Source organism: Sarcophilus harrisii, chromosome 4 (genome assembly GCF_902635505.1).
Source record: "Sarcophilus harrisii chromosome 4, mSarHar1.11, whole genome shotgun sequence".
In the NCBI taxonomy this organism is placed as follows: Eukaryota; Metazoa; Chordata; class Mammalia; order Dasyuromorphia; family Dasyuridae; genus Sarcophilus; species Sarcophilus harrisii.
The window spans coordinates 400563176-400576400 of NC_045429.1; the positions used below are offsets into that span (position 1 = coordinate 400563176).

At 33.3% G+C, this 13225-nt stretch overlaps 1 protein-coding gene across 1 annotated transcript in view; it reads left to right on the top strand.

Annotated features, from left to right (window-relative positions):
- LOC111720959 (putative ferric-chelate reductase 1) overlaps positions 1–13225 on the top strand; it is a 40160-nt gene that overhangs the window by 19310 nt on the left and 7625 nt on the right. Inside the window, 5 exon segments of the mRNA XM_031967140.1 lie at positions 1926–2067; positions 4329–4436; positions 6138–6250; positions 9376–9459; positions 11168–11265. Of these exon segments, the coding sequence (XP_031823000.1) occupies positions 1926–2067; positions 4329–4436; positions 6138–6250; positions 9376–9459; positions 11168–11265 (545 nt within the window).

A 13225-nucleotide genomic window follows, 5' to 3' on the forward strand; every position in this document is an offset into this window, starting at 1 on the left:
TTACAGATAAGAAAAGTGAGGTAAGAGAAACAAGTGATCTTACTTTAGAACTCAGGTGATTTTACAGATAAGAAAACTGAAGGAGAGAGAATTTAAGTGGCTTGCCCAAGGTTTCACCAAGTGGATACATTTTCTTTTCTTTTTTTTTTTTTTTTTTTTTTTTTTTTTTTTTTTTTGAGGCAACTAGGGGTAAGTAACTTGTGACTAAGTGTCAAGTGGCTAAGAAGTGTTAAGTGTCTGAGGCTGAATTTGAACTCAGGTTCTCCTGACTTCAGGGCAGAGCTTTTTCCAGTAGGCCATTTAGCTAGTCTTCAATAGGTGCATTTTCAAGAGATTTGTTCCACAGGAGTATATAAAATATAATTCATACTTCTATAGTGTTATACAGCTTTTTTAAAAAATATTTCCCTGAAAACAATCCTTTGAGGTAAGTAGTAGTATATTGTTATCATTTTGTACATTAGTCAACAATCTAAAAAGACTAAATGATAGTAACAGGATCTAAGATTAGAAACCATAACTTTTTTAATAATGGCTTTTAATTTTCAAAATATATGCCATTTTTTCAACATTTACCCTTGTAAAACCTTGTGTTCCAAATTTTTCTTCCCTCCTTTCCCCCAGCCCCTCCCTTAGATAATAGTAATCCAATATGTTAAACATGTACAATTCTTCTATATACATTTCCACATTTATCATGCTGCACAAGAAAGATCAGATCAAAATGGGGGAAATGAGAAACAAAAAAAAGCAAGAAAACAATAGAAAGGTGAAAATGCTATATTGTGATCCACACTCAGTCCTCATAGTCCTTTCTCTGGGTACAGATGGCTCTCTCCATCACAAGTCTACTGAAATTGGCCTGAATCACCCCATTATTAAGTAGAGTCATCTCTATCAGAACTGATCATTACAAATCTTCTTGTTGCTATGTACAATGTTCTCTTGAGAACCCATAATTTTTTACTAAAAATTCATATTATATATTTGTATATGTGTGTGTGTTTGTGTGTAAAATAAATCTTTGAGAAGTTGAGTAATTTGCTCAAGGTCAGAGGTGAAATTTGAATCCCAGTCCTCTGATCACAAAAATAGTGCCAATTAATTTGTGCTTATCCAAGTCTGCTGTAATTGCAAGTCCCATATATACTCGTGGAATAAAACAGAAAAAAAAGTTATATTTTCCGACAAAGAAATAATTAAAACAGCCCGCTTATATAGTGTTAGATTTATAAAACATTTTTTATGATGTTCAAACTAACTCTGTAAAAACTCAACCTCATGAGATGATCCTTTTTTTTTAAATTTATTTATTTATTTATTTTATTTAATCGCCTTTTATTTACAGGTTATATGTATGGGTAACTTTACAGCATTAACAATTGTCAAACCTCTTGTTCCAATTTTTCACCTCTTACCCCCCCCACCCCCTCCCCCAAATGGCAGGATGACCAGTAGATGTTAAATATATTAAAATATAAATTAGATACACAATAAGTATACATGACCAAACTGTTATTTTGCTGTACAAAAAGAATCAAACTCTGAAATATTGTACAATTAGCTTGTGAAGGAAATCAAAAATGAAGGTGGGCAAAAATATAGAGATTGGGAATTCAATGTAATAGTTTTTAGTCATCTCCCAGAGTTGAGATGATCCTAAAATAAAGTTAAATAGCTACAGACAAGGTATATGCTTGCTATGCTTATAAAAAGTTGCATATAAACTGGCTTTTGTATTTGAAACTTATTTCAAGTGGAAAAAACACTAAGACTTAACTGGGATACTTCTAGCCCTGGCTTTCACAATCTGCCTTTCTACCTCTGATACTGTGGACAAATCATTTATGTATTCATTCCAGAGAGTTTTCTAGTTGAAATAGAGCATCCAGCAATTAAGTAATCATCTGTCTGCCTTCTTATAGGGTAAAGTGAAGAATATAGAGACATCTTTCAACAATGGTGTCATCAAATGCAGTTTTGTTACCAGCAATCCCATATCGGTTGAACAAAGTGATTCTGACAGCCTTTATTATGTTTTTTTGGCTTTGGGACCAGTTCAGGATGGTGAGTAACATTCATCCAAATTTATACAAGCTTCTATGTGACAGGACACCAAGTTTCCCTTATGCCAGCATTGATAAGATGGGATGTTCCCACTGTAGGTACAGAAAGAGAAGGGATCCTTTGCAAGCTTTATAATGACTCTTTTAAGGATTCTGCCCTTTATTCCTTTCCCATATTTCATCATTTCTTACTTTTCTTTCTTTAAATTGTCTTTTACATTTTTAGTGTGTTCTTAACATAGAAACTTGTCCTAAGTGCATTTACCAAAAAAAAAAAAGCAAAACAAACTATGCTTTCCCAGAGCTTTCAAAAACTCTCAGAGTTCAGAAGGTCAAAGGATTTTTTTTTTCATTAAGGAATTTTTTCCTTATTTTCAGCAGCTTTATTCTCCCCATCATTTTCAATTTTATACCTGGGTGTAGACTTCAGTAATGAATGGGAGAAATTCAAAAGGGGAAAAAACTGTTTTTTCCCAATCTTCCCATCTCTCCCATCTTTTTGAGAAGCTACAAGCACAAGAATCAATAATTTGGTGCAGTGATTGCCAAATGGTGTTCCATAGAAGCCAAAATTCTACAGGGTTATCCAAGGGGTTTTGCGGAGAGAAAAATAGTAATGGAGGACAAAGACCACAACTCCACTGTATTTATGTCAGAGGTACATGTTATTGTTGAAGTAATGTAGGAAGAACTGTTAAATCATACTTTTGAAAAGTTGGATTCTCATTCTAGAAGCAATCATTGAGTTGTTCCCAAGAACTGGCTTATTACCAGTTGATCCCAAGCACACTGGGGAATTATTTAATGAAATCCTATGTTAAAATGAATGTCTATTAGTGATATACAGCATAGCAGAGTGGGAAAAACACAACGCAGAGGAGAAAGGGCTTTGCTGGATTTAGCTAAACTGGTCCTCATATAACAGAAGTACAATTGGTCAGTAGGCTTTTACTCATAGTCTTTCTAGCTTAGAAACTCTACCACTGTAGAGTTTAAGAATCCAAGTTCATCTCCCTGACATAATGAGGCTTTAGTAGAGCCCAGCCCATTTAGGTCTTCCCCAAAATGTGATACCTAAAATTGAACACAGTGTCCTTCCTTCTTTCCTTCCTTCCTTCCTTCCTTCCTAGTTTTCTTTCCTTTCTCTTTCCTTCCTTCCTTCCTATCTTTCCTTCTATTTCTTTTGTAGGGGGTGAGGTAGAGTGGGGGAGGCAGTGTAAGGACAACTAGAAGAGTTTATTGTCAAGGAAATACTGGAAATAGCACCAAATTTAAAATCAGAAGAACTGGTTTTGAACCCCAACTCTGTCATTTATCACCTGTGTGATCTTGAACAAATCATTCAACTCTTTAGGTCTCAGTTTTCTCATCTATAAAATGAGATCTGGACTAGATCATGGATTCTTAACCTACAATCTGTCATGGACCCAGTGATGAGCTGGTAAATATTTAACAACCGACTCTCCTGAAGGGAAAAAATGTGTATAGGATACATTTTTAAGTTTAGCCTGCATTATTAAAAGTTTCTCCATTTCTTTCTTAAGTAAACAATCAATAAAACATTAATTTGTAGTGTTTGCTAATTTCCAAGATGCAAATATCTAAGAAATTTAACAATTGAAGATGGGAAGAGCATAAACTTATTTGGTTGAGTAGTAAAGACTCTAACTCCCTTATAAAATAATATTACTAAATGCATAAAATAAATTTCTTTTGTAGGGGGTGAGGTAGAGTGGGGGAGGCAGTGTCACAGGATTGTGACAAAAGAAATTATTTTAAAATAAAGATTGATTTTTTTTCCTGTCCATGTTTATGCACTCCCTGAAATCTCTCAGTGAATTCCAGAACTAAGTGATTTTTAAACTTTTCCGTACTCTGAAAACCTATGCTCCTAATGTCATATACAAACTATAGCAAACCTAGAATTTTAGATAAAGTCATATACATGTAATTCATATAATTCCTCACAATTCTCTACATTAAGAAACAGAGTTGAATAGAATTGACTCCAAATCCAGAATAATATAATGAATGCATAACAACCTTATGAGGCCTTGAAACCATCTTTTCATCAATGAAATATCAGTGCTTTAGATTAGTAAACATTCCTGAATATAAAGCTGCAACTGTTTTGGTAAAACACATTCTCAATATCACTTCTCTTAAAACATAAATCCAAGATTTTCCTGATTGTCAGAGCTTTACATGCATACATGTATTCATTATTTTTTATACTGAGTATCTCAATGTTAATATTTTCAGGACACATAAGGAAACATACTAAGATTCCTTCTATAACGTCTCAGAAAGTAAACATCTCTGAACCAGGAAATTCCTTCTCATCAATACCAATTCTAATTAAGGTTCATGGTATGTATGTTCTTTATGGGTTTCTCCCTAATTGATGAATAAAGAAATGGAATTGCTTGAACTTTAAGTTACTAAACATTTCTTAATTGGTTTGAGTTAGGTCAAAGCTTAAAGAAAAAGCTAAAGAATATCTTAAAGTTGGTATATTTGGCCGGAGAGCAAAGGAAAAAAGGAATGAAAGCAATGTCCTTAGCAGTTAGGTAAGCAGTAGTGTCCAATTTGTGGAATCTGGGTTTTGTTCATTGGTTTACTTTCATTCACATTTATTAAACTTCCACATAATATATGGCATAAATAAGAGATCATTAGAAGAAACCTGGTAACAGATACAAAGAACAATATTGGAGTGAGGAAAGCCTGGGTTCATGTCTCACTTTTAATACATACTGGCTGTGTCTGGACAAGATATTTAATCTCTCATTGGATACACACTAACACCCCACTCTATCCAAAACCATTCCCTAAGAACGTTATTAGCAGAATATTTGCAGATTTGAGTTTTTAGACAAAATTTTCTTGTAGAAAACTCCTTAACTCAATGATATCAAAAGCTTGGCTTAAAAAAAAAAGCCAGAAGAGAATCTATGTTATATATTCTGTTAATATCTATATAAAATAATCACAACAGAAAGATTTTTATTAATCACTGTGAAAGGCTATTAGTGTGTCTATTTTAATGGCTACCTTGATGACAACTTTTTTCCAACCCTAATTTTGTTTTGTTGAAATATTTTTTCAGGAATAATAATAATACCATTTTAACCTTTAAATAGCATTTTAAGTTTGCAAAGCATTATGTGTATGTGTGCATGTACGTGTTTGTATGCATGTGGTATGTGTGTTATCTCATTTAGTTTTTGACACAATCTTGGAAGATAAGTATTATTATTCCATAACAGATAAGGAAACTGGCACTAAAAAGTTGTACCTTGCCCAACTAATAATCTCCTAAGGCAGTATATAGATTGCTAATTCCAGGTCCAGATCTATCCATCATATTACTTAACTGCCTCTAGCAGAATACAAAGTTGAGGTTATGTATTGTTTTGCAATGAGGAAAAGAGCAATAATGGGAAATTCCTTGTCAGGGAGGCACATTTAATATTAGTATGTAAAAACTGGAATCAGTTTATGTTCTCTAAATGGGCATGAGCCTTTTAAATAGCTATTCTTCCAATAATATAACAGTTATTGATTACAAGATTTTTCCAACCAATTTATCAACAAGCATTTATTAAGTGCCTACTGTGTGCCAAAAAAAATTATGTTTGGTGCTGGAAATACAAAAGTCGTAAATGAAACCATCCCTATTTTGCAAGCAATTTATATTCTAATAGGGGACCACATTAAAGTACATTCCTTTTACACAAAAATAAGGGAAGAATATCAAATCTCATGATCACAGGAATCAGAATTTAGGTATTAATCAGTTGTCTTATTTAATGTCATGGTTACCCCATCTCAATGATAATACCTATGGTGATCTGAAGAGAGAAAGTCCTAGAATCCAGTAGAGAAAAGGATTTTACTGTTCTTCAGGAAAGAGGTTTCATAAAGGTGTAAGCTGGACTTTAAATACTAAAAGAGCAGGAGGAGATTTAAATAATGGCATAATAAAACTATTATACGAGAACTGATTAGAACACAAGGCCTATTTGGATAAAAAAAAAAATATTGTTGTTTCTGCCCTTTTAAAAACAGGTTCTATCATGCTTGTCACCTGGATGACAGTAGGAACCACAGGCATGATCTTTGCCCGTTTCTGGAAAGGTGTTATGATAAAACAAATTCTTGGCAAAGAGCTCTGGTTTCAGGTTTGTGATTGAATGTGAATATGTAGCATCTGAAAATGTATCCAACATTCTGCCATAATTTGTCAATTCATTTTTACAATAGCACCTAAAGCTTTTTTTATTTTCCTCACTTCTGGGTTTTTACTGTAAATTTTTATCTTGCCTTTGTTACAGATTGTTGAACTTTATTTATTTATTTATTTATTAGTGGCTTATAGCTATAAATTTCATTATTATGAAAAAAAGAGAAAAGCCACATTAAGTAGCTGAAATTACTACATACCACAAATTAAAGCAAATTATTTATCCCTATGGGATTTTTTTTTTTAGTTAATAGATATTGTACTTTGAAGTCATATGTCCCCTATTAGAATGTAAGCTCCTTAAGGGCAGATGTCTTACTTTTTGCTTATATTTCTATCCCCAGAGCTAAGCAATTTTGAGCATACAATAAGTAATTAGTTAATATTGTTGCTTCAACTTGACTTGAAACAGACAGAAATATGATAGACTAATGTGAATTTAGTCAGTCAGTCAACAATATGTGCCAGGTTGGTAAATACAAATACAAATACAAATAAACACAAAAACATGGTTGCCTTGTAAAGGAGAGAAAACATGTAAATTTAACTATGTACACACAAGTTATGTTGTTGAGTCATTTTTTAGTTATGTCTAACTTCACGATTCCATTTGGGATTTTCTTGACAAAGATACTGGAATGGTTTGCCAATTTCTTCTCCAGCTCATTTTACAGATGAGAAAACTGAGGCAAACAGAGTTAAGTGACTTATCTAGAGTCATATAGGCAATAAATGTTTGATGCCAGATTTTAACTCAACAAGATGAGTCTTCCTGATTTCAGACCCAGCATTCTATCTACTGCATCACTTAGCTACCCACATACAAGATTATCTCAAAGGGAAGATCTTAACAATGAGGAAGGTGGTGGAAATGAGATGGTGGAATAAAGGCAAGGACTTGCTCAAACTCCTCCAAATATCTTTAAATAATGACTATAAATGAGTACTAGAGTGACAGAACCCACAAAAAGACATAGTGAAACAATTTTCCAACCCAAGACAACTTAGAAGGATGGCAAGAAAGGTCTGCTGAACCAGAATGGAGCGGAGTGCTGTCTAGCACAAGCCACGCCAGTGCAGATCTGGAGCCAGCAAACCAGGAGCAAATGAATTAGGGGAGCAGTGGTAGCCCACACTGAGCCCACAGACAACTTAGAAAGTTGGCAGGAAAGATCTGTCCAACAGGTGAGAGTGGAGCAACAGGGAGAGTCCAGCATAGACCCCACTAGCACATACCCAGCCCCAGCAAATCAGGAGCAGACCTTGGGAGCCACTGAATCAGCATTTGCCATTTCCAGAGCTCTCAGCCCATACATGGTAAGGGGGTCAAACAGTTGCTCAGAAGGAGAATACAGGGGGGTCTCTCTGCAAGCACTGAGACTCCATTGCTTTACACACACTCTGATTTGGGGGCAGATTGGGGCAAAATGAGATTGGTATTAGGACAGAAAAAGAAAATGACAAATGGTGAGGGAAAATGAGACATTAACACACTATTGTTAGAGTTATGAACTTATTCAATCATTCTATAGAGCAATTTGGAACTATACCCCAAAGGCTCATAAAACTTTAAAACTTTGTTCTACCAATATTACTATTAGGTCTATATCCCCAAAGAGATAAAAAACAAAAATGAAAAGGATCTATATATCCAAAAATATTTATGCAGCTCTTTTTTAATAGCAAAGAATTGGAAAATGAGGGGATTCCTAAACAAATTGTGATATGTGATTATGATGGAATGCTATTGTGCTATAAGAAATAATGAGCAGGATTCTCCCAGAAATTCTTAAGACTTACATGACCTTCTGTACCATGACTTGGAGCTGGCAGAGTAAGCTGTGGACTTCAGCACAATTATCACTGTTCAAGGTAGTATAATTTATGTCCATTCCAAGTTGTAAGTGCTAGTCTTTTTTTAATTCCAAAAAAGACCATTAACTTAATATAAAAAATTACATGAATTGCTGCAAAGTGAAATGTAGTATATACAAAGTAATAATATTGTAAGATGCTTAGCTGTGAATGACAGCTATTCTCAGCAATACTATGATCCAAGACAACTCTGAAGCACTTAAGATGAAAAAATGTTGTCCATCCAATTTTTTTTTTTTGTTTTGTTTTGTTTTGTTGAAATTTCCTTGTATATAAATTACTGCTGATTGACTGAAATCACAGGTCTGATCATTATCCCTGTCCAAACCTAATAATTAAAGAAAGAAAGTACACTTATTTTGAGAATAAGTGTAAATTTTCTCCCTTTGGTAGTATATTGTAATGAAAAGAACATCTCAGGGGAAAAGTAAGATCAAGAGAAAAATTTAAAAGATTGAAGACAATTAGATTTCTGTTTTGAATACTATGTTGTTTAGTTAGATAAAAATATACATCTACAAAGTATTCTATTAAAAGGAAATCTGTTTACAAATAGCTCTATAAATTAATGTAATGAAAATTAACATCTTAATGAGGACCAGTAAAAAACAGGTGCCAATTTATACATATATTTATAGCATTAAATATATTTGTGTTCTGGTATTTTAAAAATGTTATTCATGCAATGTTTTATTAATCAGATAATCTCATGTTAGTTGAAAGTTTGCTTATAGCTATGTTGTTATTATCAACATGGTAAAATTTTATGGGAATTTCTTTTGGCTATTGTTAGATACCTAGATTTCTCCAGCTTAAAAAAAAAATGAGAGGATTCTTTTTGTTGTTTTTCAGTCATGAATGACTGTGATTCCGTTTCATTTTTTTTTTTTTTTTTTTTGGCAAAGATACTAGAGTAGTTTGTCATTTCCTTCTCTACCTCATTTTACAGATGAGGAAATTGAGGCAAAAATGGTTTAAGAAACTTGCCCAGGATCATATAGTAAATGTCTGAAGTCAGATTTAAACTCAGGTCTTCCTGATTTTAGACCTGGTGCTCTATCCACTGTGCCTCCTAGCTATCCAGGATTCTTTTACCCAGAGATAAAACTGTCAGTAGCTAGTTACCATAATTCATCGAAACTGAAATATCAATTAAATCATTTAACTCTAGATGCAATTTTTCTTTAGGTGCATATATCTTTGATGACACTGACAGTGGCATCCACAGTGATAGCTTTTATATTGGCCTTTATACATGTCCAAGGATGGAGTGTAAGTCAATCTTTCATTTTATTGTTATTGTTGAGAATCTATTAATTTTGAGTCAAATTGTAGATATCTTCTGATTATTTACACCTTGGTTTCATTAATATCTGATGATTCATTGCTTCATTGATGGATTATATTTACAAAAGTATGGGGGTAGGAAGCATTATTTAAAATGGGAGAGGAAAAAGTCTTATAGTGATGGTGATTTCAAAAGAACTGTTTAATTCCTCAAAGCCTATGCTCTTCCCATTCAAATCTGGACCCAGATCTTTTCTTATTTCTGATGTGGAAAACACAAGAAACTAAAATGACAGAATCCTAAAGTCTTAGAGGTTACCTAGTCCAATCTGTACCTGAACTAGAATCCCATTTACCAAATTCCTAGCTCATTCTTACCCAATCTGTACAGTGGTAGACTCTTTGCTTAGTGAGATAATCCTTTCCACTTTTTGACAGAAGAGTTCAAAGTTGGAAGGAATCATTTTAATTCATTGGATGACCTTACCAGCTTATAAATATGAGTAATCTTGAATAAAATAAGATTTAATAGTAATAAATAAAAAGGTTCTTCATTTGGGTTTGAAATGATTAACTACATAAGTAAGAGATTTTAGTACACAATTTGTCTGAAAAGATATGAAGACGTTAGGGGTAGGCAGATTTAATATGAAATAATAGCATATGCTATAGACAGCCCAAGCAAATGCTGTCTTAGATGGAATTGAGGAACATAAGCCTCATAAAAAAGAAAGGTCATGGTTCCAATTGTACTCTGCCTTTGTCAGATGATAGCCAGAGTTTTGCGCTCAGTTTGGGGCACCACAATTTAGAGGAGGAGCATTCCCAGACGAGAGAAGTTGGGCTAGTGAGAAGAGATTAAAAATAATAATGTCATTTAATTCATTAGTAACCAATAGCCTAGTTCTAGAGACCCTTGAAATCCATAAGTTTGTTATTTGAGCATCTTTGATGAAATTAGCTTGAAGAGGAGATGGGAAGTGAGAGAGTCACTAGCTGCTTTCAAGGCAATATGGGGCTGTCCTATGGAAGAAGGATTTAATTTCCTTTTTCTTGACTTCAGAGGGCAGAACTAAGTTCAACCAGTGGAACAACATGGAATTTACCTCGAGGGGAGAGATTATGTGTTTTTGTCTTTGTAGCTTCACTGCCTGCTATTATATTATGTCATGAATATAGCAGATTCTCAATATGTGGTGGTTATGGATATTACCAAGAGACTGTAGGTTTAATGTAAGAAATGTTTCCTAACAATTTGAGCTATCCACATATAGAACTGCTACCTTATGAGAGGTGGTGGAAAGTCTTTAGGAAGAGATTAGTTAGCAAAAGTTTTTTTTTTTCTTTTTTGTCATTCTAGTATAGATTCTGAGAACCTTTGTAACTCTAAGATTCTGTGATTCTTTTGATTTCTGGGAATTCCATCATCAGCCTAATTACTCACCTCTTGTCTGTTCTCTTGCCCTACCTCATGATGTTCAGATGTCTGCTTTTGTAATTTCAATACAAGAAAATGGACTACTTTAGCATTTGGACAAAATTATGTTTATATAGACAGTAACTGATGTGATTTCTAAGTGGTAGCTACTAATTCTGTGCGTAAAGGGCAAAGTCAAATTAAAGCACTAAGAAGGTGACAACTCCTCTTAAAAAGTTTTTCTTTATATATATATATAATTTATTTTCTCTGCAGAGCAACTTACCTCATGCTATTATGGGTTGTGTTGTAATGTTTCTGACTTTCCTTCAACCAATAATTGCTCTCTTTCGACCTTCACCTCAGCATAAAAGGTAAATAAACTTTAAAATGGGGAATTTCAAAATAAGAGTTATTTAATTCATGACTAACCAATGGTCCAGTTATTATTCTACTAATATTAATTATAAGACAGAGAGTTGGGATTTCAGGGAATAATGTAAATGAGAAATATAGTGGAGTAGAATGGGCAATTTCAAAATCACATGAATTGCTTTTGGACCTAATATAATTATAAAGTATAAAAGTCAGAAAGTACTAGCCTAACCCAAAACTAAGTAAAATTCCCTTTTGTAAAATCTCAAAATGGCTTGTCCAGTTTTTCCTTTGCAAAGTTTTTCTCATCTCCACGCTACATATCCTCATTTCCTTCAGTTAATTTTCATTTGGATTAGATTCTAGTACTTTTCTTCATCCTGGTCACCTTGCTCTGGATACATTTCACTTTGTCAATATCCTTCCTAATATATAGTTTCCAAGTTCCTAAAATATAGATTGCAGATCTACGGCCTAATTAAGGCACAGTAACAGTCCAACAGGACTTCTCTTATTTCTGACACAATTACTATTTCCTAAAATGCCATCTCTTAATCATTGATTCTTAATGAATGCACTAATGCATCCTAAGCTTAACAATAGCTTTTTTATCTGTGTAATTTTTTAATTTAAACATGAGCTTATTAAATTTATTCTTACCCAGTTTCACTACCTTAGATTAAGCTCATTGTTCTAGTGTATAAGAGATAATTTTGGATTCTGATTCTGTCATCCAACATCAATCAATCTGTCACATTTATTAAGTGCCTACTATGTTCTAGGCACTGTGCTAAGTGTTCTGAATAAAAAAAAAAGGCAAAAAACAATCCCTTCCTTTTCAGAGTTTATAATCTAATGAGGAAGACAACATATAAATGGACATATACATTTTATTTATATATATGTATATCTGTATGCACATGTATACATATATTCATACATATGTGATTAACAGAGGAGGCATTGAATTAAGAGAGAGAAACTTCTACAGAATTTGAAAATGAGAAAATGAGATTTTGGGGAGGGGGGGATTTAAAGGAAGTCAATAGTCAGACCAAAGGAACTAACATGTGTTATCTTGAAATTCTGTCTTTTTTTAAAATCATTAGTCAAAATATTAAATCAGTGCCTAAGAAGTGAACCTTATAACACTTTACTAGAAACTTTTCCCCAAGTTAGTATCAATCTATCAGTCAATCCTCCAACATTCTTGATTCTCATTTTCTACATCAGTAAAATGGGAATAATAATGCCTATAGTACCTACATCATAGGGCTTTTGTGAAAATCACATGAGATCATGTAGGTAAGATGTTTCATAAACTTTAAAACCCTAGAATGATAAATTTTAAGACCATGATGACATCAAATGTATGATAAGTCAGACCAATACCCACCCTCTGCCATATCATACTGCATCACATCTCCCATCACAATGATCAAACACAAATCAAACTCTCACGCTTTTAATTCCACTGCTTCCTCACTATCTTCTTCTTGGTTTCAATTTTTTCCATCCTCCCTAAGAATTCTTCTTTCTTTCCAAGACATTACTCAAGTATTTTTCCTTATCTTATAGAAAGGAAGAAACTTCCATTTAATTTGTGGTTTCCTCCAACAGAACAAATCTGTGAAACTTTTATTTCTATTTTCTTTTCCTTTTCCCTCTGTTTTGCTTCCTCTTTCATGGTCAATTTTTTCTCTCCTTATCAAAGTCTTAGGTCCTGACAGTAATACTTACATGCAGTTTTTAGTCCCATTGTGTTATGCTGATCCAAAAACTCCTCTGAAGTTGTAAGAATGAAAATTTCCATGGAAAAAAAAAAGGAATTAAAAAAAACAAATCCTAGATTTAGTACTGTATCTTCTTGTTTCCGGTAAAAATAGCCCCTGAGAAGTTGAGTAACTTCCTTATATATCTAGCTTCAAAGTAAAATTCAAAACTTTTGAATAAAATGCT